A 25,186-nucleotide genomic window follows, 5' to 3' on the forward strand; every position below is an offset into this window, starting at 1 on the left:
AACTTTACACATCTAACTGCTAGTGCTGCATTCAATTTACATATAAAAATAAACATGTTTTTGGGTCATGCTTCAAAATGGAATGGACATTTTGTCTCCTGCTGAAACCCAGCACAGAGTTACAAATTCGTTTTGCTGTTGGATTTCACAGACAACTAGCACTTTCTGCTCTGCACCATGCAAACTAAATTTTGCAAATGTGATCGCTTTTTCCTGCTGGAGTTTACAGAGTACCAGCTCTATAACCCTTTTTGTGTGCTTCTCCAGATTGCGGAGACTCCACCTACTTCCTTGCTGCTGGTCTGCTCATTACACTTTCTGGAACCAGGGGAACTTCTGGGATCGGAAAATGGCGAGCTGAGCTGCTTTCCTTAACGGGGGCAGGCTGGCACTTCTGTTCAGGGTAGTAAAAGGCAAACTAATGCCGTCTGCCTACTTTTCTCAGCTAGAGAATTGTCTAAGATATGCACAGATACTTTGAGGAGATTTACCTTGGCTGAAAGGGAGTTCCGGAGGGGGCTCCTTTGAGGGATCTCCGGAGAGAAGTTGCATATTCATAATCTACAGAAGTTTCCAGAGTCATTTATTTGTCTTAAGCTCGACAGGATCCGAGTCTTCTTTTACAACTTTAAACATCTAATCTACAAAAGATTGGTGTCGATTTGGATAAACTACAAAAAAAAGGTATTGATCGCTATCTTTTCACTCTGGGACTAATTAAAGCTAAACAAAACGAAATTAAAAGGTGGGAGTTGGATATAATGGAAGCCTGAAAGGAGGAGAAGAAAAGGGACTATATTTGAACTTTGTAAATTTAAAAGACAGTGCTAAAAGGAGAAAGGAATTTATTGTTTTGCCTATCTGCAGTTGAGGAAGTAGCCCCATCGTCATAGATCTGCAGCACTCACAGTCAACACAGGAAGTACGTCAGACATCGTGAGATTTCTCTTCCAGCGAAACGAGACTTGGTGGCGGGAAAAGCAGGAAGTACCAGAGGAAGAAGAAGGAAGCAAGAGAAGTAAATCGCTTACTCTAGGATTATAATATCAGAGAGAAACATCGGCGGCCATTGTTGGGAGGACAAAGTTTTAACAACGTTTTTAAAGTGACTGGGACATTAAAAATTGGTGGAGTTAATTGAGTTGGTAATTTTAAAATAAGGACTATTGGAAAGTGGTGAAGAAAATTTGAATTGGATTAAGGAAAAAGAAGGAAAATTTTTAAAATGAAGCAAAAGTCGCGTCCACCATTTTGGGGGAAATAAAAACTTTAAACATTAATATCTGAGCCTGGTCTGCTTCGATGGAGAAAATGCAAGCCCAATTAGATGCAATGGAAGCCAGGAGAATGAAGGGGGTGAATGAAATGATAACTGCCTCTGAAAAAGAAATAAGAAAAGATATTGAGGACTCAAAAAAACAATTAAAAAAAGAGATAGAGAGTCTCAGAAATGAGACTGTAGTAATAACAAAAAAAGTACAGGAGGTGGAAGAGAGAGTGAAAACACATGATTCAAGCTTATTAAATTTACAAGAAAAGGTGATAATACATGACTGCAAGTTGATGGAGACACAGATTCGTCTGAGAGGTGTACCAGAAGATGAAGAATCTGACTTGAAAGAATACATAATAAAAATAATTGCAGAATTTTTGGAGGAAGATCCTGAAGGGAATAGAAATATGTATGATTATATGTATAGAGTGAATTCACTCTATGCAAAAAAGAACAATCTGCCAAGAGATGTGGTTATAAGATTTATGACAAAAGAAATGGTGGGAAAAATCATGAGCAAAAATTTTGAAAAGACATTGATAGTGGGAGGTAGTAGGATTAGAATTATGAAAGAGTTGCCAAGACAAGTGTTAAATGACAGGAATGCATATAAAAAACTGACAGAAAAATTACGTGATAATGGAACGAGATACAGATGGATAATACCTGACGGTTTGAGCTTTGAACTTCAAGGGGAAAGGATTACAATTACAAACACACAGGAACTACGTAGATTTTATGGAGAAAATAAAGAATTTGCACCATGATGGATTACAAATTAATATCTTGGAATGTAAATGGACTAAACTCACCACAAAAAAGGGCAACATTTCATTAGATAAAAAAACAAAATTGTAATATAGTTTGTTTACAAGAAGTGCATATTAGACAAAAGGATTATAAATTTTTATTGAATAAGCAATTCGGACTAGAATTTTATACATTGGCTGATCAGAAGAAGAGAGGAGTAATTTTTTATATTAAAAAAGAATTAGATCCGAAATTGGTTTTTAAAGATAAAGATGGAAGGTACATCGCAGTGGAAATTTTATTGAATGCTAAAAAAACTTTTTTGGTGGGACTTTATGCTCCAAATGGTGCAAATGACACTTTCTTTAAAAATATTATGCAACATCTTGATGAAGTGACTTATGAGCAAATTTTGTTGATGGGGGGACTTTAATGGAACAATTCAGAACACATTAGATCTGGGAAGAAAAAAACTGAAAGAGAAGGGAAATTGCCAAAATCATTTTTTTAGCTGGTTAAACAAGAGAATTTGAAGGATATATGGAGGAAGTTCAATCCTGAAGTACGGGATTATACCTTTTTTTCAGCCAGACATAATTATTTTTCTAGACTCGACATGTTGTGGGGTACCAAAGACTTGGGACTTATAACAAAGAAGATAGAGCAAAATAGAAGCTGACCATAACCCAATAATGTGGATTACAAAATTGTGTAAAAAGTTGAGAAGATGGAGAATAAATGAAGATTTACTACAGAATAAAGAAATAGTGACATCTCTAGAAAATTAAACTAAAGCTTTTTTCCAAATAAACGATAAAGAAGATATAGAATTTCAGATGGTGTGGGATGCTTATAAAGCAGTAATGAGAAGAATATTAATAACACTGAATAATAAAGATAAGAGAGGAAATGATAAACAGATCTTGGACATTCAAAATGAAATTTAGAAAAAAGAAGGTGAATTAAGAAAAAGGCCATGGAAAAAAAAATTATAAGGGAGATTACAATATTGCAAACACAAATGAGACATTTGTTAAATAAAGAAATGGAATGGAATTTGAAAAAATTACAACAGAAATCTTTTGAGGGAGCAAATAAACCTGGAAAGTACTTGGCTTGGCAACTGAAGAAAAAAAGAGAAAGTAAAATTATTAACAAAATTGTGGTTGATGGTAAAGAGAAGGTGGATCAAGAAGGAATAAAGAGAGAATTTTTTAAGTATTATGCTAATTTATTTAAGGGTGTTAAAGTAAAGAAAGAAAGGATTGAAATGTATTGGCAAAAAATCAAAATAGCACCCTTAACTGAATATATGGAAAAAAATTTGAATGATCCAATTGAAAAAATAGAAATTGAAGCAGCGATTAATGCAATGAAAGTTGGAAAGGCACCTGGACCAGATGGATATACGGCAAAATTTTTTAAAATGCTTAAAGAAGAATTAGTACCGAAACTTCAAAAATTGATGAATGTGATAAGATCAGATGGGAAAATACCCAATACATGGAAAGAAGCTGTAATTTTGCTGATTCCAAAGGAAGATAGAGATGTCACGAATGTAAAGAATTATAGATCAATTTCATTATTAAATAATGATTATAAGATATATGCAAGAATCCTGGCAGAACAGCTTAAACAATATTTAATAAATTTTATAAAGGAAGATCAAGTGGGTTTTCTTCCCAAAAGGCAAATAAGAGACAATATTAGAACTGTTGTAAATATTGTAGAATATTATGAAAGACATCCAGAAAAGGAAGTTGGATTATTTTTTGTGGATGCAGAGAAAGCTTTTGATAATCTGAACTAGGACTTTATGTTTGCAGTAATGAAAAAAATAAAGTTGGGGGAGAACTTTATAAGAATGATAAAGGCAATATATACTGAACACCGAGCAAGGTTATGTATAAACGCAGATCTCACAGATGAAATGAAAATTAGCAAAGGTACAAGACAAGGTTGTCCGCTGTCGCCATTGTTGTTTATAATGACTCTTGAAATCTTACTGATGCAAATACAAGATGATGAAGAAATAGAAGGAATGAGAATTAAAGGTTTTACCTATAAATATAAAGCATTTGCAGATGATATAATGTTTATAAATGAAAATCCTATACAAGTAACACCTTTGTTATTAACTAAAATACAAAATGTTGGAGAATTGGCGGGACTTTATGTTTCAAAACTTTTATGTAAAATATGCAAGTAAATAAACAAAAGGAACTGCAGAGCCTAACGAGATGTGAAGTTACTTCTAAAGTAAAATATTTGGGTGTGGAAATAATGAGGAATACTGATTTGTTCAAAAATAATTATGAAAAGTTATGGCGGAAAATGGATGAAGATATGATAAAGTGGAACAAGTTTAATTTGTCATTGTTTGGGAGAATAGCTGCAATTAAGATGAACATTTTGCCGAGAATAATGTATTTATTCCAAACAATCCCGATTGTGAAAGACAGTAAACAATTTAGTAAATGGCAAAGAAAGATCTCAGAATTTATATGGGCTGGGAAGAAACCAAGGATTAAAATGAAAGTTTTAACAGACGCTAAAGAAAGAGGAGGATTTCAACTACCAGATTTAAGACTATATCATGAAGCAGTTTGTTTGGTGTGGATAAAAGATTGGGTGACGTTATTGAATAAAAAACTTTTAACGTTGGAAGGTCATGGAAATAAATTCGGCTGGCACGCTTATATGTACTATGGGAAGAAAAAGATGGATGGTTTTTTCTCTCACCATTATATAAGAAACAACTTGCTAAATATTTGGATGAAGTATAAGAAATATGGCGTTGAGAGAAAACCACTATGGATAGTGCCTGCAGAAGTAATAAAATAACAGCTGAGTTAGGAGAGGGAAAATGGATGTCATACAATCAATTATTAAGAATACAAAGCGGGAAAGTAGAATTGAAAACTGCTGAGGAGCTGAATTATAAGTATGACTGGTTTCAAATGCAACAAATAAAGAGTTTGATGGAAAGTGATCTTAAAACTGAAGGAATAAGACGAGAACAAACGGAAATGGAAAAAGTTCTGCTTGGAGATAATGAAAAATTAATTTCGAAAATTTATAAGTTACTGCTAAAATGGTCTACAGAAGATGAAGTAGTAAAATCTCAAATGATTAAATGGGCAAGTTTTGTAAATAAAGAAATACAGATGGACACATGTGAATATTTGTGGAAGAACTCTATGAAACTCTCAACATGTCAGAATATCAAAGAAAATTGTTTTAAGATGATGTACAGATGGTATATGACTCCTAAAAAGTTGGCAAAGATGAACAATAAGATGCCAGACAGATGTTGGAAATGTAAAAAACATGAAGGTTCTTTCTACCATATGTGGTGGACTTGTGAAAAAGCGAAAAAGTATTGGCAGATGATTCAACAAGAGATTTCTAAAATCTTGGGATACGAATTTAACAAAGTGGCAGAAACTTTTCCGTTGGGATTACAAATGGAAAAATTTCTAAAAGAAGATAGGACTTTAATCTGGTACTTGCTCTCAGCTGCTAGGACATTGTATGTGCAGTTGTGGAAGCAAGAAAAAATACCAGAGAAATGGGATTGGATTGTAAAAGTCATGACATGGAGTGAAATGGACAAGTTAACAAGAACCTTAAGAGACTATGATTTAGAAGTATTTAAGATGGAGTGGAAAAAGTTCAGAAGATATGTAGAAAAAAGAGTGGAAAATAAAAGGACATTGGATAATTTTTGATAATGATTAAGTATAAGAGGGAGGAGGATATGAATTTTGGTTCTTATTAATTAAGGGTATCTTTAATATTAATATTTTAAGTATAGTACACCGGTGGGGGTCAAGTAACGGGGGGGAGGGGTGGGTAATATATGGGATAGAGGGAAAAAGTAGTTATTAACGATGTAAGAAATTGAATATACTACAATATGTTACTAATAAAATTGTTTGAAAAACACTTTCTGGAGCCAGAATATGAAAGTGAAACATTCCCAGCTTTGGGAAAATTCCTACTTGTCAGCATTCAAAGTTTACTTGAAGTTTGTATCTTGGTATAATTGCAAAACAGATGTTGGTGCAGTTAATGTTGAAAGAAGCTGATAGTAACAATTTTACTCCGACAAATATTGTTGCAGTTGAAACGTAGGCACTTGTAGAGTAGAACATTTCCTTAAGCCTTGCATTAATGCAACACGACCTATTCATTTTTTAACTTGTGGTTATACTTGAATGGTAGTCAGGGAAATTGACAAATGTTGGTTAGGGAAAGTTAGGGACATGAAAAATAAAAATTTTGTGGCAACCCTATATTGGCTGTGTGGAGAAATGCCTTGCCTCCTGGATCAGTGGTAAGCCTGCTTTCAAAGTTTCTGTATCTGAGCTCAGAGACTGGCAGGAGTGGGGTGTGTGTGTGTGTAGCCCCTAGCATTAATATCTCTTGAGAGATACTAATGGCGTTACTGGAAGAGACCATGCAGGAAAAAGAGTGGAAAGGACATTGAGCTAGACCAGCCCCAGGAATGAGATGGTGGTTTCCCGGAACACATGGGTTTTCCCCAGAATGCCTTCCATAGAAGAGGATTCCTGGGGACAACAGGAAAAGAAGCGTAAACCTAGGTGGGCCAGGTTACAAGGAGTTGAGAGTGATGTAAAGTGGGTGGAGTCAGGGAATAAACAAAAGTGGAAACTCTGAAGAGCACAAGGCTGCCTCTCTCTTGCAGCTGGGACTGGAAGATAGACTGCGACTCTCCAGGCAGTAGCCAGCAGCCATATTTGACCATGATGCTGACTTTTAACGTTGGAAGGTCATGGAAATAAATTCAGCTGGCACGCTTATATGTACTATTCCCCTGCCAATCCAGTCCTGGAGGTTGGCAGACTACCTTTTCCCCTGTTAATCCAGTCCTGGAGGTTGGCAAGGTACATTTCCCACTGTCAATCCAGTCCTGGAGGTTACAGAGTACCTTTTCTCCTGTCAATCCAGTCCTGGAGGTTGGCAGACTACCTTTTCCCCTGTCACTCCAGTCCTGGAGGTTGGCAGACTACCTTTTCCCCTGTCAATCCAGTCCCGAAGGTTGGCAAGGTACATTTTCCCCTGTCAATCCAGTCCTGGAAGCTGGCAGACTACGTTTTCCCCTGACACTCCAGTCCTGGAGGTTGGCAGACTACCTTTTCCCCTTTCAATCCAGTCCTGGAGGTTGGCAAGGTACATTTTCCCCTGTCAATCCAGTCCTGGAAGCTGGCAGACTACGTTTTCCCCTGTCAATTCAGTCCTGGAGGTTGGCAGACTACCTTTTACCCTGTCAATCCAGTCCTGGAGGTTGGCAAAGCACATTTTCCCCTGTCAATCCAGTTCTGGAGGTTGGCAGACTACCATTTCCCCTGTCAATCCAGTCCTCGAGGTCCATAGGAAATAATAGCAGAGCCTGGATGGGAGCCTGGATGGTCCATAGGATATAATGGGAGAGAAGATTATCCATTCCAGGTTTTTGTCGCAGCCGTTTCTGTGCTTCAGTGTATTTCAATGAAGCCCATGCAAGTCAATGGACAATCTTCTCTCCCATTATATTTTATGGACCATCCAGGCTCTGCCATTGTTTCCTATGGACCATCTTGTCATTCCTTTTAGTACATCCCTGCAGGAGGTACCAGGTTCAATTCAGGGCATCTCCTGTTAAGGGATTTGGCAATAGAAGAAGAAGAAGAAGATATTGGATTTATATCCCGCCCTCCACTCCGAAGAGTCTCAGAGCGGCTCACAATCTCCTTTCCCTTCCTCCCCCACAACAGACACCCTGTGAGGTGGGTGGGGCTGGAGAGGGCTCTCACAGCAGCTGTCCTTTCAAGGACAACCTCTGCCAGAGCTATGGCTGACCCAAGGCCATGCCAGCAGGTGCAAGTGGAGGAATGGGGAATCAAACCCGGTTCTCCCAGATAAGAGTCCGCACACTTAACCACTACACCAAACTGGTGATGGGAAAGACCTTTGCTTGAGGTCCTGGAGGGCCGCTGCCAGTCTTAGTAGACAGTACTGACTTTGATGGGCCAAAGGTTTGATTCAGTATAAAGTACCTTCATGGCTGTTCGGTACCTCCCTCTTAAGCCACAAATGAAAAATTAGGGTATAAAAAGAGAAGGTAATTTTGTTTACATACAAGCAGGGCTTTTTTTTTTGAGCAGGAACGCAGTTCTGGGCTGGCTTGGTGTCAGGGTGTGTGGCCTAATATGCAAATGAGTTTCTGCAGGGCTTTTTCTACAAAAAACCCTGTGCAAAACAATGGTGACAACAGGGGTGTGTGGTCTAATATGCAAATGAGTTCCTGCTGGCTTTTTCTACAAAAAAACCCTGCATACAAGTGTTTATGGTATGTAGATACAGTACACAGATCTCAGGCATACATGAACACCCATGAATCTGCCTTACACTGAATCAGGCCCTTGGTCATCAGCGTCAGAATTGTTTGCTTAGGCTGGCAGCAAGCTCTAGGAGGGGTGTCAAACATGTGGTCCATGAGCTGGATCAAGCCCCCGGAGGGCTCCTATCAGGCCCATGAACAACTCACTGTTGTTTGTTTCCTTCTCCTTCTCTTGCTTTCTTCTTGCTTTGCCAGGCTTGCTCAATTACAAAGGAGCTGCAGAGCAAAGCCTCTGTTTTCTCCATTGGCTGACCAGCACATGAACAGCTTATGTACAAAAGCTCACAATGCCCAGCCATTTCATGTTTTCCTCTGGGTCTTAGACTCAAAGAATTGACCATGAGATTTCTGTAATGAATGTCAATAAATCAAAAGTAGGTTTGCAACCTGCAGATACACACCCGAACAACACCTGAACAGCATAAGATTGCTACAGCACAGACATTGTCTCCAGATTTTGATCCAGTAATTCAGAGCAAGATATGACAGATATCAGAAACTGTTAAATAAACAAAATATTTTAAGAGGAACTTCTTTGCATATTAGGCCATATGCCCCTGATGTAGCCAATCCTCCAAGAGCTTACAGGGCTCTTGGTACAGGCCCTACCGTAAGCACCAGGAGGATTGGCTACATTAGGAGGGTGTGGCTTAATATGCAAAGAAGTTCCTGCTACAAAAAAAGCCTTGGATCATGCTATACAGTGCTGCCTTCCCTCCCTTTGGGATGTCCCTGCTAGCTCCCAGGTGTTTCAGAACATAAGAACAAAGTTGGAGTCAGCAAAGTTTTATTCAGAATGTAAACTTTGGTGTGCATGGGGTGTGGCCTGACTTGCAAGCACACGAAAGCTTACATTCTGAATAAAACTTTGTTGGTCTTAAAGGTGCTACTCGACTCCAACTTTGTTCTGTTGCTTCAGACCAACCCAGCTGCCCATCTGGATAGAACATAAGAGTATAAGAAGAGCCATGCTGGATTAGACCACAAGTGCCCCCCCCCAGGATCTGTAGATTGCTCTTTGGGGATCTGTATCACCTTCATTAGGAATCATTATCCTAGTGCCATCTCTCTTTCTATCTAACTCCATCTCTCTCTTGTCACCATCACACAGGGCCCCCCCCACGAGGCCGCCTGGAACCGATGGACACCATCTTTGTGAAAAGTGTGAAGGAAGATGGGCCAGCTCACCGCGCTGGCCTCTGGACAGGTGAAAGAAATCTTCTGTTTTCTCATACCTATTTAGCTTGTCCTCTAACCAGAACCTGTTAAGGTCACAGAGAGGGGCAATCTCAGTGAGTGCTCCACAACTCTGAAGCTCCTATCTATAGTTAACCTCTGATCAGCATTTGGCTGATGGTTCCAATACTAAATGTATCCAATACTATTAGAGCTGCAAACTATTGTACTTTATCCTCTTTCATGCATTCCAAAAGGAAAAAAAAATCCATTGGGAACACTGAATGCTGTAAATCAGCATTTGGCTGATCTGATTGTTTTTCTTGTATTTGAGTGGCGCAGAGTGTTAAAGCTGCAGTACTGCAGTCTGAGCTCTCTGCTCACGACCTGAGTTTGATCCCGGCGGAAGCTGGGTTCAAGTAGCTGGCTCGAGGTTGACTCAGTCTTCCATCCTTTCGAGATCGATAAAATGAGTACCCAGCTTGCTGGGGGGAAAGTGTAGATGACTGGGGAAGGCAGTGGCAAACCACCCCGTAAAAAGGTCTGCCGTGAAAACGTTGTGAAAGCAACATCACCCCAGAGTTGAAAACGACTGGTGCTTGCACAGGGGAACTACCTTTACCTTTACTTTTTATCTGGCATACACAAAAATCAGTGTTGGGAACAATGTGTGTTTGATAGTGCTGGTGTGCTATTAGTACATGTGCACTCTTTTTTCATTTCCCCTTGGCACAGCCAGAAACTTGGACTGGCCTGTGAGCCCCCCCCAATCCATTGACCTCTAAATTCATCTGCTGTTCTGCCCGTATGACTACCCACTGTTAAGACTTGTCACAGCCTGAGCCAGTGGCTGACAAAAGAAAGGTTTCCCTAAGTCTGCCAAATTATGAATAGATTTGCGAAGATTTGCAGCCTCTCTACTCAGGTGAAAGATGAAAAAATTTTCAGAAAATTTTGAGCCATGAGCAAAAAGCCCAATCCCCAGCTTTTTTTTCCTGGGGTGGGGAGAGGAATTGGAGGAAATTGAAATATATGTGTTGCTGCTTTTATAACTTAGTTTGCATATTAATTGGGATATTTATAGATGTAAAAGTGCAAAGACCTTCTTAGCTCTCTACAAGCAAAATAGCAGATGGATCCAATAATGAAGTGAGATAGAACTGTAAACTGCTGTACCTTATTCTGTCTTACCACATTTCATGCATTCCAAAAGGGGAAAAAAATCCATTTGGGACAGTGAATGCTGTAAATTAAGTGAAACTTTGTATTGTAAATCACTGTCAATCATTCCAAGGGGCGGGGAGGGGAATAAATATTCTAATGGAGAAAATAAGGAATATGGCAAAGGTTCTGGGTATCCCATGCAAAAAGGTCTATGTTGGGTACAGAATTCACCATTTTGGGTACAGAAATTCACCATCTTGAGAATGTCATCTTTCAGGGGTCAGGGCACAAATACCCCTCATTGCTCCTTGTAGTATTCCCCCAAATTTATGTAAAAAAGCACAATTATTTAAATCTGCAGTATTTCCCAGAAGCTATACCGGTTGCAGAATTCAGGGTTTGTTGGTGCAGAATTTTGAAGTTTTCGCCCTGATAAAAGGAATGAAAATGGGTCTGCTTAATTTTAGATTTTCTCTCATAAAAAGCAACAGTGCTGCTTTCCCTGCACCTTCAGTACATGGTGGGCCTTTATGGGTTTGTTAGTTTAAAATATTTGTAAGACCGCCTTTCCCCACAAAAGAATCAAGATCCAAGTCCTGACTCCTGTTTCCCATAACATAAAGAGCCCCAAATAGCTGTATCTCCCAATCAGTCCTGGTCCCACTGATGGACCTCCAAATGGCATCTGGTTTTTCTGGCCACTGTGTGACACAGAGTGTTGGACTGGATGGGCCATTGGCTTGATCCAACATGGCTTCTCTTATGTTCTTATGTGACACAGAGTGTTGGACTGGATGGGCCATTGGCTTGATCCAACATGGCTTCTCTTATGTTCTTATGTGACACAGAGTGTTGGACTGGATGGGCCATTGGCTTGATCCAACATGGCTTCTCTTATGTTCTTATGTGACACAGAGTGTTGGACTGGATGGGCCATTGGACTGATCCAACATGGCTTCTCTTATGTTCTTATGTGACACAGAGTGTTGGACTGGATGGGCCACTGGCCTGATCCAACATGGCTTCTCTTATGTTCTTATGTGACACAGAGTGTTGGACTGGAGGGGCCATTGGCCTGATCCAACATGGCTTCTCTTATGTTCTTATGTGACACAGAGTGTTGGACTGGAGGGGTCATTGGCCTGATCCAACATGGCTTCTCTTATGTTCTTATGTGACACAGAGTGTTGGACTGGAGGGGCCATTGGCCTGATCCAACATGGCTTCTCTTATGTTCTTCTGTGACACAGAGTGTTGGACTGGATGGGCCACTGGCCTGACCCAACATGGCTTCTCTTATGTTCTTGTGTTCTTAAAATTGGATGGGATTTTTTCCCCCTTCTGCAGGGGATCGTCTTGTGAAAGTGAATGGTGAAAGCATCATTGGGAAAACTTACTCACAGGTCATCGGGCTCATACAAAACTGGTGAGTTCTTGTTCTGCCATCTTGTTTCTGTGGTCCTTTCAAGGGTGCCAAGTTTATCACATAGAGTTGACAGAAATGCAGGGTGCTTACAATTGGTGCTGGTAAGTCATATGCCTGAGAAGACCCAACCATGTGAGAACCAGACAATTTGGCCTTTAGATCGCAGTCCTTAACAGTTTTTAATTTTCTTTGTTACATATGCAGACAAAAAAACCCCACACACTCATACTTAAATTTTGGCTGCTGGAAGAGTTCTGTTTGACAGCTGCTGAGGACTAAATAGTCCAGGCCTTGAATTCAGCAGGAGCTCACAGGAGCACAGCACCTGAACCTTTCTGAGGGTTCCCCCTCCTCCTCCCCACCTACCTTGTCCATTGAATAGTAGGTGCAGCTGCATAGCAATCCCTGGATGAGGAGTGTGGGCAGCCAGCCAGCCACCAGGAGCTTTGCCACACCCCCAGCAGCCCTCATTAACCCTTGGAGAAGCCCACGCCACCCTTTCTCCACTTCTTATGTGATTTTGGGGTGGGAGGTGGCTTGCTGGCCTTTTGACTGGGGTGGTGGTGGCCCAGGAGAGCCCCAGGCAAGTGACACCTGCTTGGGCTGGCTGGATTTCTAGCCAGCCCAAACAGGCCTTGCTTGCTCGGGCCTTTCCTTTCTTATGTCAGGTTGCTTTTGGCTTTACTGGGGGGGGGGAAGCATATGCTAATGAGTTACGTTAACGAGCTCCACCACCTATTTTTCTTCAAAACGACCCCAGAAATAGTCCATAGACAAAAACGAGTGTTCAAAACGGGTGTGTATGAAATGGAGGTGTGTTAGTGTTGTTCTTGGCTCTGAGCTGGTTGCTTTTACCCCAAAACACCTCCCGGCAGCGTCTTTCAGCGGGATCTAGATTCCTCTAGATCTCATGCATTCTTCCCTCCTCCAAGTTCTCCCACTGTCTGCTCTGTGTCTTGTGGTAACGCTACCAATGCTTTGTGCCACTGAGGTGCACTATGCTAGCCTTGATCCAAGTCCCCCATCTTGTGTGCACTTAGGATAGAACACATTATGAGAATCACAGGGCTGCTCTTGAAAATGACATTCTTGTGTTAAGTTTGGTGAGAGCCAGTTTGGTGTAGCGGTTAAGTGTGCGGATTCTTATCTGAGAGATCTGGGTTTGATTCCTCACTCCTCCACTTGCACCTGCTGGAATGGCCTTGGGTCAGCCATAGCTCTGGCAGAGTTGTCCTTGAAAGGGCAGCTCCTTTGAGAGCCCTCTCAGCCCCACCCACCTCACAGGGTGTCTGTTGTGGGGGAGGAAGATGAAGGAGATTGTGAGCTGCTCTGAGACTCTGAGATTCAGAGTGGAGGGCAGGATATAAATCCAATATCATCATCATCTTCTTCTTCTTCTGTCTTTCGCCATCCACAACATGTTATAAAACATTCCCCATCATTCTGACTTCATCACACTGTGAGTTTTCCCCTTTCTTCCTTCTCCCCCTTTCAGTCAACTTTCTTTCCCCTAGCAGTTCTCTCTCTCAGGGTGGGGGGACTTGAAGGACAAGATGAGAGGAACCAGCGTATATTGGGTTATTTCCACTCCTGCATGCTACAGTCTTGTATATTTCAGAACATTTCCTTCCACCCTTGGAGACTGTAGATTTGGATCCTTCAAGTGTGTTCAGACAGCCTTGCTATCAATCGGATGACAGGTTCAACGCAGAAATGCGCATGGGCGTACGGGGCTGGGCACTTGCACTAGCTCACTTGGTGGCTTTGGGCCAGTCACTCTCTGGCAGCTGCACCTACCTCACAAGGTGGTTGTTGCAAGGATAAAAAAGGAAAAGGGGGAGAGAAATGACAGCCACTGTGGGTGGGTGGGAAGACAAGGGTGGAGGGGCAGCTGCCCAGATCTTCTTTCTGGAACCTGTTGTATTTTCCTTCACAATGGGCCTTATCTAGTAAATCAATAAATCTCATGATATGTCTGTTTTCTGGGTCAAAGGAACAAAAAACAAATCTGCGTTCTGTGACGCTACAATTTTAAAAATATATCATAGCTATATGCATAACCACATCTCTCATCACCACATTCCAGATTGGACCAATTGGAAATATACTAAAACTCATCCTATTTATGTAAACTGCAGTCTTGAAAATGAAAGCCCAAGCAATAAAGTAGCTCGTGAAATGGAGTGGTCTGTTCCAGTAAGAAAGTTGTAGTACAAATTGTTACAATATAGCACACAATGCGACTTCTGGATGAACCCAACCAGGGGTGGAATTCTAGCAGGAGCTCCTTTGCATATTAGTCCACACACCCCTGATGTAGCCAACCCAGAGCCTTGTAAGCTCTTGGAGGACTGGCTACATCAGGGGATGTGTGGCCTGATATGCAAAGGAGCTCCTGCTAGAATTCAACTCCTGAGCCCAACATTTCAGAATCAAACTCTTCTTCAGGAAATAATATCAGTCCAGAATTCTGACATTACTCATTGAGTTCCTCATCACCAAATTCCAACTGGTAAAAGCTCACAGTGCTCAAAGTTTGGATAATACTCCTCTCTTTCCTGTTTTCTGGGTCAGCAGTGACCCTTCATTATAAATTTCAAACTGCTTTTTGTGATTGTTTTACCCTTTCTGGGCTTATGGAGCACTGAGCCCGGTATCCTAGCTAGCCTTCAGCTTACATATGGGACATGATGAAGCAAACCTGACCTGAGGCGGGGACCTAAATATAGCAAATGGGGAACGGGCAGAATGAAAGCAATCCTGCTAGGAACTATATATATAAAACGCCTGGTCCAGAAGGATCAAAGACGTGCGGGGAAAACGATAACCTAGCCGGAGGACCCGGCAGACAAGCCTCCAAAAAGGCAAGGGGAAAAGTGGCTTATTGAATGAACTGTAAGAGTGAAGCGAAGTTCTGCATGGACAGGTTTTCTGGCTCAGGTTCCCACTTGGCTGAGAGCTTGTGAGGGAAAGGGGAACTGGAAACATCTCACCCAAGTGCCTGGTTGTCTTGAGGCTTCAGTGTGGACTGCTGGAAGTTTGAGATTTTTTTTCTATCTCAGATAGAGAGAAATCATCGATGTTTTCCGCCTGAGGTAAAAAATAGAAGGGACTAATTTTAAAGTTAGGTTTGGCTGTACCAGAATCGATATGGCCAGGGTTAAGCGGTGATGGGGAAGAGGCGCTCACGTTGACAGTTCTTGTTGATAAAATAATTACCTAAGTTGATTAAATAAATAGGCCTGTGCAGGGGTTGTTTCGTAGAAAAAATAGGTGGTGGAGTTCATCCAGGGATTGTTATGCAGCTGCACATTCTATTCAATGTACAAGGAGGTGGAACTCTCAGAAGGAGGAGGTGAAACTCTCAGACAGGTTCAAGAGCTGGGCTCCTGTGAGTCCCACTGAATCCGAGGCCTGGGTCTGTGTATTAAATCTTGAGGACTTGTTGAGGCCTTCAGTTGAGATTTTACTGTGGAATTGTAAGATTCTGTGTTTTATATTCCACTGTTAACATTTCCTGCTGTTCAGTGTTGTGGACCTTTTTAAGCAAAATAGTGGCATAACTGTTTTAGGGGAAGCAGTGGCAAAACATGGCCCTGCCTTGCTTGGTTGTTCTTCCTGGCAGCTCATCCACTACTGTACCAGAGGCAGTTATCATAGTGGTTAAGAGCAGCGGACTCTTATGTGGAGAACTGGGTTTGATTCCCCACTTCTCCTCTGCATGCAGCCAGCTGGGTGAACTTGGGTCAGTCATGGTTCTCTCAGAGCTGTTCTCTTAAGATCAGTTTCTGTCAGAGTTCTCTCAGCCCCACCTGCTTTACAGGGTGTCTGTTGTGGGGAGAGAAAGGGAAGGAGATTGTAAGCCACTCTGAGACTCCTTCAGGTAAGGTGGAGTAGATAACTAATCTCCTCCTCCTTCTCTTTTTCCTTCTTCTCCTTCTTCCTCCTCCTCTACCACCCCCACCCCCACCTCCACCACATCCACGAACACACCTGAAGTACAGCCCTCTTTGAGAAGACGGAGGCCCTAGTTGTGCCAAATTGTGTGCTGCCATCTGATTGACTAGATATATATTGTCGTTATTTCTTCTTGTTTTAAATTGGGTTTTAATGTTTTGCTTATTTATTTATTATTGTATTAATATTATTGTTGGTACCTGATGTTACCTGCCCTGAGCCCTGCTATGTAGGAGAGGGCAGGCTATAAGCCTAAAATGATGATGATGATAAATCTCCCCAAATGAATGAATTTAGAGATTCAGTATGACACAGTATTTTAGGGCATCAGGCTAGCATTTGGGAAATGCAGCTTCAAATCCTTGCTTTGCCCTGGAACTCACCAACAGTGCAATCTTAAACACACTGCCTAAGTCCACTGGAGGCAGTGGGCTTGGAAACTCTGCTTAGAATTGCACTGTGAGTGACCTTTGGCTAGTCTGTCTCTTTCACAAGCTAACCTGCCTTATAGGGCTGCTGTTAGGATAAAATGGGGGAAGGAGATCCACATATACCACCTGGGTCATCCTGCACTCCTTGGGCAAAGGGAGAGAGAGGGGAAAAAAATCAATGCATTGATTTAAAAATCAATTTTATTGATTTTGGACTTCTGTGCTATTTTAAATCAATACGAATTATTTTATTTATTTAGTTAATTTCTGTGCCAGCTTTCTGCTCGTTTTAGGAAATCATTTGGGGAAATTGTGAAAACATAAAGCAATATTTAAAATGCTAAAACATCACATGAAACCATCCCAGGTGGGTAAAGAGGGTACAGTGTCACCCTGAGCTGGATAACCCAGGCAAGCCTGATCTTGCCAGATCCCAGAAGCTAAATAGGGCCAACTCCAACAAGTACTTGGATGGGAAACCTGCAAGGAATACCAGGGCTGGGACTCAGAGGCAGGCAAGCCACCTACCTCTCTGAATGTCCTTGCCTCCCAGCTCCACTAGGGGTCACCAGAAATCAGCCATGATTTCCAGGTGTGTGCAAGCACACACACACACATTTTGTAAAAAAGGTACAGTGCTGTCAAACAATCATTTAGGTCACGGGCCTTCACCTTCCAAAAGGGAAATGCATCTTAAGGTTTTGCTGATGTCCTGCAACGATAGTACTCACTTTGGAGAGGAAGTTCCATAATCTTGTGGGTGTTGGCTTTGTAGTAGGAATTCCTTTGCATATTAGGCCACACCCCCTGATGTAGCCAATCCTCCAAGAGCTTACAAGGCTCTTTTTTGTAAGCTCTTGGACGATTGGCTACATCAGGGGTGTGTGGCCTAATATGCCAAGGAGCTCCTGCTAGAATTCCACTCCTGCTGTTGAGGACTTTAATAGTCAAAATTAGCACCTTGAATTGAGGGTGGAAACAAATTTGGAGCTATTGCAGTTGAAAAAGAACAAATTTTATGTTTCAACTCAGGTTCCACTGGCTTTCTAAAGGAAAATTTAAAGCTGTCACAAGTGGTTGTAATTCACACAGAAAGTATGCGCCACTACAACATACCTGCATCTTTTCCCTATGCGTGCACGCGTGCTTTGTCGCTTAGAGTCACATTTCAGGAAACTTCCACTGCAATCCTCGACCGAGTTGCACCCTTCTAAACCCACTAGAGGGAGCAAAACACATGCAGAACAACAACAAAACAACCCAAAGAAACAGAACATACAAGTGAGGGAAATGAGAATGCATAAAAGCCTTGTGGTCTGGGAGACCCTGATTAGAATTCCTACTCTGGCATGGAAGCTCCCTGGGTGATCTTGGACTGGACACACACACACACTCAGGTTAATCTGCCTCACAGGGTTGTTATGAGAATAAAAGGGAGAAGGAGAAAATACTGTAAGTCACCTTAGAATCCCCACTGGGGAGGATAGTGGAGTGTTAACAGGACCGGATCTACATGTTTTTTGAGGGGGGGGGGCAAAAGTAAAAAATGATGCCCCTTTATGGGCCCATAGAACAGAATGGATGCCATACCCAATTTGCCCTCCCCCTCTGTCGGCACCCCAGGGGCAAACACCCCCTCTGCCCCTCCCCCCCCCAATCTGGCCCTGGTGTTAAATGGAGTAAAAAAAATGGAAGTTGGAGGTCAGCACCAGGCAGAAAGACTTGGGGAAAACAGCTCCCCTGCTTTATCTTCTGCTGGGTCCATACCACTTAACACCAGGGTGTGTGTGTGTGTTTTATGACTGCTCCCTATTATAGCGAAGAGATCTTGATCTCGTCTAACCTGTTGTATTTCTTTCTTTGTTCTTTCTCTTGCAGTGAAGATGCTTTGGAACTTTCTATCATGCCCAAAGATGAGGATATTCTGCAGCTGGTGAGTTCTTTGCCAGAGGGTACGCTCCTTCTGGGTATGCTGAGTGAAGTGGGGAGGGGCTGAATCAGTCTGGAGTCATTTTAAACTCCTAACTCAGGGCTATATTCAAATGTGGAAAAGAGCAAGAGTCCTGGAGCACCTTCAAGACTAACAAAAAGTTGTATAGCGTTTTTTAGAAGTTTAATTTAAAAAAGAGAATGAAAAAAAATTGTGGCAGGGTAGGAGCCCCCCTCCCCCAATGTTAACATGCAATACTATATGATATAACTGTAGGGAGAACTCTTTTAGGAATAACGTTGTGACACGCTACAGAATTATTTAGGTGAACAATCGACTGAATAATAGATTTAATTATCAAAACTGCTTAATAATAGAAATCAATAATGTTGCCACTGGCGGTTTGTAGAACCTTCTTTAATGAATTTCTTTCCACTTCTTAACACAATCAACTTTGTGAAATTGATTATTAATAGAAATCTCAGGATCAGAACCTTGAAGTGACTCACAAAAGCTCCTGAAATTTTGTTAAGTCTTTAAAGTGCTCCTTGGGTCTTGCTCTTTCACACTGCTAAAGGCAGACTACATGGCTACCCATCTTGATTTATATTCAGTTGTATGCAACTAAACCCTCTTTCTTTCTTTCTTTCTTTCTTTCTTTCTTTCTTTCTTTCTTTCTTTCTTTCTTTCTTTCTTTCTTTCTTTCTTTCTTTCTTTCTTTCTTTCTTTCTTTCTCTCTTTCTCTCTTTCTCTCTTTCTCTCTTTCTCTCTTTCTCTCTTTCTCTCTTTCTCTCTTTCTCTCTCTCTTTCTCTCTCTCTTTCTCTCTCTCTTTCTCTCTCCCTTTCTCTCTCCCTCTCTTTCTCTCTCCCTCTCTTTCTCTCTCCCTCTCTTTCTCTCTCCCTCTCTTTCTCTCTCCCTCTCTCCCTCTCTTTCTCTCTCCCTCTCTCCCTCTCTTTCTCTCTCCCTCTCTCCCTCTCTTCCTCTCTCCCTCCCTCTCTTTCTCTCTCTTCCTCTCCCTCCCTCTCTCTCTCTCTCTCTCTCTCTCTCCCTTCCTTGGGTGATTTAAGAGGAAAGGATCAATGTGGAAGGAGGAAGATAAGTAAACTATCTTCTTCGTGGTCTCTGTGCATTCACACATATGGGTAATCCGCAGGATTGGCCCCGACCTCGGAGAGTTCAAAGCAATCTTGATCGTAGATCTGGCGCGCCTCCCACTTGTCCTGGGAGGAGACAGCTACTGCGCATGCCTGGACAAGGGGGAGGTGCTTAGCCACTCAGTTTCTTCCTTACCGCCGACCGGATCGCACCTTCCTCGTTGATCTCCAACTTCTTCATTGCAATCTCCAACAACTACCTTCTCTTCGCTTCAATTCTTCATCTTCTACTTCTCCTGGTATCGTATTAAAAAAAAAAAAAAAAAAAAAAAAAAGCCTCCTCTTACTATCTTTCTGGACTTTCCCCCTCCCTCCCCCCCCCCCTCCCGGGCGGATGGAAGGAAGGGACAAGATAATCTTTAAACGCTGTACCAGCTGCTCATCCAAAATCCCCTCGTCCGACGGCCACTCTCTTTGCCTGTTCTGCCTTGGAGAGGCACACCGTCCAGACTCCTGCGTGCACTGCAGCCAATTTGGTAAACAGGCCCGCAAGAACCGCGCCGCGAGACTCAAGAGCCACCTCATGGAAACCTCACTCCGACTGGCCATGCCGCGTGGCGGACAACAACAACCCGCGCCATCTTCCCCACACCTCGTGGGAGAGGCGCAGTCGGCAGCTTCCGTGGCACAGACTCCCTGTAAGCCTAAGACCGGCAAGCACTCTAAGAAGTCGGACGACCCCAAAAAGCGCCGCCGCTCCGATTCCGCCCACTCGGACCCGACGGGTAGCACTAGCTCAAAAAAGCATAAGACCCGCCCTCTCGACTCGGCCTCGAACCCGACCACCAAACCGAAGGCCCCGAACCCGACCGCCACTGCCTCCGGATCGATGCCGAAGACTCCGACGTCGAAGTCGACGGCAACACCGTCAATCACTCCGCTGGAAATCATCCGCATCTCATCAAAGTCGCCGTCCATTCCGAATTCCCCACCAGACCAGCTGCTGGATACGCACTCTACCACATCCGTTAGGACCCACACTCTCGACCCCACTAAATTCATAGATCTCTCACAGCCGATAGACGCCCACGCGCTCACCAGAGAACCCTCGACCCCGAGAGATCCCCTGACTAGACCTCGATCTCACAGTCGCAGACGCACCAGGTCCCGCAGTCGCCGACACACCAGGTCCCGCAGTCGCCGACGTACCAGGTCCCGCAGTCGCCGCCGCACCAGGTCCCGCAGTCGCCGCCGCACCAGGTCCCGCAGCCGCCGACGCTCTCGCAGCCACCGCAGGGGGAGACACTACTATTACTCTCCATCGAGATCTAGGTCTCCATCCCCACGGCACCGAAGACGGCACCGACGATCACCATCCCACGATCGCCATTACCACAGCTACCAAGAGTCTCCGCGCTACCGAGATCGCACACACAGACTCCAAACTGCATCGATCGAATCGCTTCACCACCATGACGACCCTACGGACCTCGGCGCCGAACCGAAGCTCCCGTCACCACTAGAATCCCTACACACGGCTCCCAAGACAACACCTCAGCCCGACCTACCTCAAGGAACCGACGACGGATCCGAGGAGGAACTCTCCGACTCCGACCACTCTTCGGGTTCGGACCTACAATCCCCAGACTCCGACATAGCCAAGCCAGCAGACTTATCACCGTCTGAAGGCCCAAGATCCTACCTCGACCTTGTAGCAAACATGGCAAGCTCGCTAAATCTAAAGCTCAATACAGACGCTCCCAGAGTCTCGGACGTCGTTTTTGATCTAGTCCACGCGGATCTTCCATCCAGCTCTTCTCTCCCAATGCTCCCCGTTCTACTAGAAACACTCAAAGAAGCATGGGACAAACCGGCATCGGTACCGCCAACATCCAAGAGGGTTGAAGCGCTGTACAAGATACACGCACCTGATTCCAAGTTCCTGTTCACCCACCCGGCTCCGAACTCGATCATTGTACATTCGTCCTCGAAGTCGAAGCAGACTAGACACCCGGTACCACCAGAACGGGAGGGCAAAAAACTCGACACGATCGGAAGAAAGATTTACGCCCTCACTACAGCCACAACCAAAATCCTCAACTACATGGCATGCTTCTCCGCATACACCCACAACCTGACCACCTCCCTCGCCGCATTGGTACCATCCCTGCCCGAGGCATCCCAAAAGTCAGCCACCACCACCCTGCAGGAGATGGCCAGAGTAACCAAACAGCAAATCAACACTGCCCGTCACGCTGCACAGTGTTCCTCCAGAACCTTGGCCTCAGCCATAGCACTCCGCAGACACGCGTGGCTCAGGTCCTCCTCCCTCCAACCAGACATCAAATACAAAGTTGAAGATTTGCCCTTTGATGGCCTTGGCCTGTTTAGCTCCTCTACAGATGACATCCTCACATCTGTAGACGATGGCAGGAAGAGGGCAAGACGACTGGGAGTCTCCCAACCTCTGACCCAAACCAATCGACAAAGGAACTGGAGGTCCAACCAATACAAAGGGAACAGATCCCCACGGCAACAGGAACCATGGAAGCGCAAACCACCGCAGTCCAAACCTTCCTTTCAACACAGACGCCAAACAACCAAGAAACCTTCAACCACACCCAAACCGTCTCTCTGACCTCCCTGCCCCGAGCCGTCCAGTCTCCCTCCATCAGCCAAACCCATCAACACGACTACAACCATTCTACACTGCCTGGAGGACCATAACATCGGACGCCTGGGTCCTCGCCATCATTCAAAGAGGCTACCTAATAGAGTTTACGTCCACTCCAAAGCACCACCGGTTCCTCACCACACCCCCGTCCGCACCCCTGCAGACGGAAATCGCGTCTCTGCTGGACAAAGGCGCGATAGAACCAGTCCCACCCCAATACCATCGCACCGGCTTCTACTCCCGGTACTTCCTGGTGCCAAAAAAGGACGGAGGACTCCGACCCATTCTCGACCTCCGCAAACTCAACCTACACATAACCTACAAGAAATTCCGTATGGTCACGCTTCAGGCAATCCTCCCGCTCATCCCAGAACGAGCATGGATGGCGTCCATAGACCTCCAGGACGCCTACTTCCACATTACAATCAACCATCATCACAGAAGATTCCTCAGGTTCGCCATAGGGAAGCAGCACTTCCAGTTCTGCTCCCTTCCCTTCGGTCTCTCCACAGCACCAAGGGTCTTCACCAAGTGCATGGCAGTAGTAGCAGCCACATTACGCCAGCAGCAGATATCAATCTTCCCGTACATAGACGACTGGCTGATCGTCGCCCATTCCAGGGAGCAACTACAACTGGACGTCTCGACCACCCTCTCCACCCTGGCCACCTTAGGCCTCCTAGTCAACCTCTCAAAATCCAAACTAGTCCCTACCCAGAGGATCCAATTCATAGGAGCAGACATCTCCACGCTCTCGCAAACGGCTTTCCTACCTCAGGACAGGGCACTCGCCATAATGTCACTGGCCAACACTATCATCGCCCAGCGCTCCCAAACAGCGCTCACCTTCCAGAGAATGCTAGGCCTCATGGCAGCAACCACAGCAGTTCTGCGGTTTGCGAAGCTGCACATGCGTCCCCTCCAAATGTGGTTCGTAAGAACTTTCCGCCCTCACACACAACATCAATCCACACTGCTCACCCTTCCACTACACATTGTACCATCCCTCAAATGGTGGACCAAGGAACGTCACCTCTACAAGGGCATGCCATTCAAGCAGACACCGCCCTCGGTGATTGTAACCACAGATGCCTCCAACTGGGGATGGGGAGCCCACTTGGAAGACCTCACGGTGCAGGGCCAGTGGACAGACTACGAACGCTCTCTCCACATAAACTGCCTGGAGCTCATCGCAGTGCACAAGGCTTTGCGGTCCTTCCTCCCATCGCTAAGGAACCAGCACGTCCAGATCACCTCCGACAACATCGCCACAGTCTTTTACATCAACAGGCAGGGCGGCACCGCCTCCGTCAGACTCTGCAAGAGAGCCCTAGCCCTGTGGCATTGGAGCATAAGCCAGGGCATCTTCCTCACGGCCGTACACCTACCAGGGGCCGAGAACACCCAGGCAGACGCCCTGAGCCGCCACTCCACCAACAACCACGAGTGGTCTATCAACAGCCGATACATCAGACAGATATTCAGCATCTTCGGACAACCGAAGATAGATGTATTTGCTTCACCGTCAAATGCCCAATGCACCCGCTTCTACATGAGAGGTCCTCCATCCCACCTCTCCAGGGGGGATGCCTTCATACAAACTTGGAAAGGAACACTCCACTACCTCTTTCCGCCCATTCCACTTATCACCAGAGTTCTACAGAAGATTCAGGTAGACCACACAAACTGCATCCTCATAACTCCATGGTGGCCGCGCCAACCCTGGTTTACGACCTTGCTGCTCCTGTCCAACAATACCTTCATCCAGCTCCCTCAAACACGGGATCTCCTCTCTCAACAGGGCGGCAGGGTCCTTCACCACAACCCGGCATCGCTCAAATTAACAGCCTGGAGAATCAGTTTCTAGACTTCCCTCCGGAGGTCCGTCAGGTCCTAGTGAACTCCAGAAAACCATCTACTAGGAAATCCTATCTATTTAAGTGGAAACGCTTCTCACACTATGCCTCACAGCACAACTTCGACCCCAACCTCGCCACTATACATCAGGTACTAACTTACACCCTAACGCTCTCCAGAGCGGGTCTGTCATATTCTTCCCTGAAGGTACACCTGGCAGCCATCTCTGCCTTCCACCCCCGCATCGATGGCACAACGGTATTCTCTCACCACGCGACCAGAGCTTTCCTCAAGGGCATCATTCGCCTACACCCACCAATCAAACAAGTTCTACCCACCTGGAGCCTGTCCCTAGTCCTGAGCCAACTCATGAAACCACCCTTCGAGCCCATGGCCTCCATCCCACTACACCTGCTGTCATGGAAGACGGCACTACTTACGGCCCTCACCACAGGCAAGAGGGCCAGTGACATCTGCGCATTCAGAGCAGACCCACCGTATACGATATTTCATAACAGTACGGTGGTCCTCCGACCTGACCCGACCTTCCTACCCAAGGTCGTCTCTACCTTTCACCTAGGAAGACAGTCCACTATACCAGCCTTCTTCCAGCACCCCGCGGACGCGGGACAAAGGGCACTCCACAACCTGGATGCACGGAGAGCCCTAGCCTTCTACATAGACAGAACCCGCCAAATCCGTAAAGACCCTAGACTCTTTGTCACCTACGCTACCCATAATAAGGGCAGCAGAATATCTACTCAGAGACTCTCCAAATGGATTGTTGCTGCCATCGAACTCTGTTACCAGCTGGCAAAACAACCAATCCCTCAACATATACGAGCCCACTCAACCAGAGCCGTGGCTACCTCGTCTGCCTTCATGAAAGGCATCCCTATAGAGGACATATGCGCTGCAGCCGTCTGGTCCTCCACATCTACCTTCGCCTCGCACTACGCTCTCGACGTCCGTGCCCGGCGAGATGCCTCCTTCGGACAAGCAGTGCTACGATCGATCTTCGACTAACCACTGTGAGTACCACTATCA

The 25,186-nt window shown here is 44.5% G+C and overlaps 1 protein-coding gene across 3 annotated transcripts in view; it reads left to right on the top strand.

Moving 5' to 3' along the window:
• The window catches only part of ARHGAP23 (Rho GTPase activating protein 23), a 260,033-nt gene that overhangs the window by 160,638 nt on the left and 74,209 nt on the right, over positions 1-25,186 (top strand). For 2 of the 3 annotated variants that reach the window (XM_060256177.1, XM_060256176.1), the window contains exons 4-6: positions 9,545-9,636; positions 12,117-12,195; positions 18,462-18,516. In XM_060256177.1, the coding sequence (XP_060112160.1) occupies positions 9,545-9,636; positions 12,117-12,195; positions 18,462-18,516 (226 nt within the window). Of the gene's footprint in view, positions 1-9,543; positions 9,637-12,116; positions 12,196-18,461; positions 18,517-25,186 lie in introns of all 3 variants that reach the window. The other variant, XM_060256174.1, reaches the window with a different exon arrangement.

Source organism: Heteronotia binoei, chromosome 15 (assembly GCF_032191835.1).
Source record: "Heteronotia binoei isolate CCM8104 ecotype False Entrance Well chromosome 15, APGP_CSIRO_Hbin_v1, whole genome shotgun sequence".
NCBI lineage: Eukaryota > Metazoa > Chordata > Lepidosauria > Squamata > Gekkonidae > Heteronotia > Heteronotia binoei.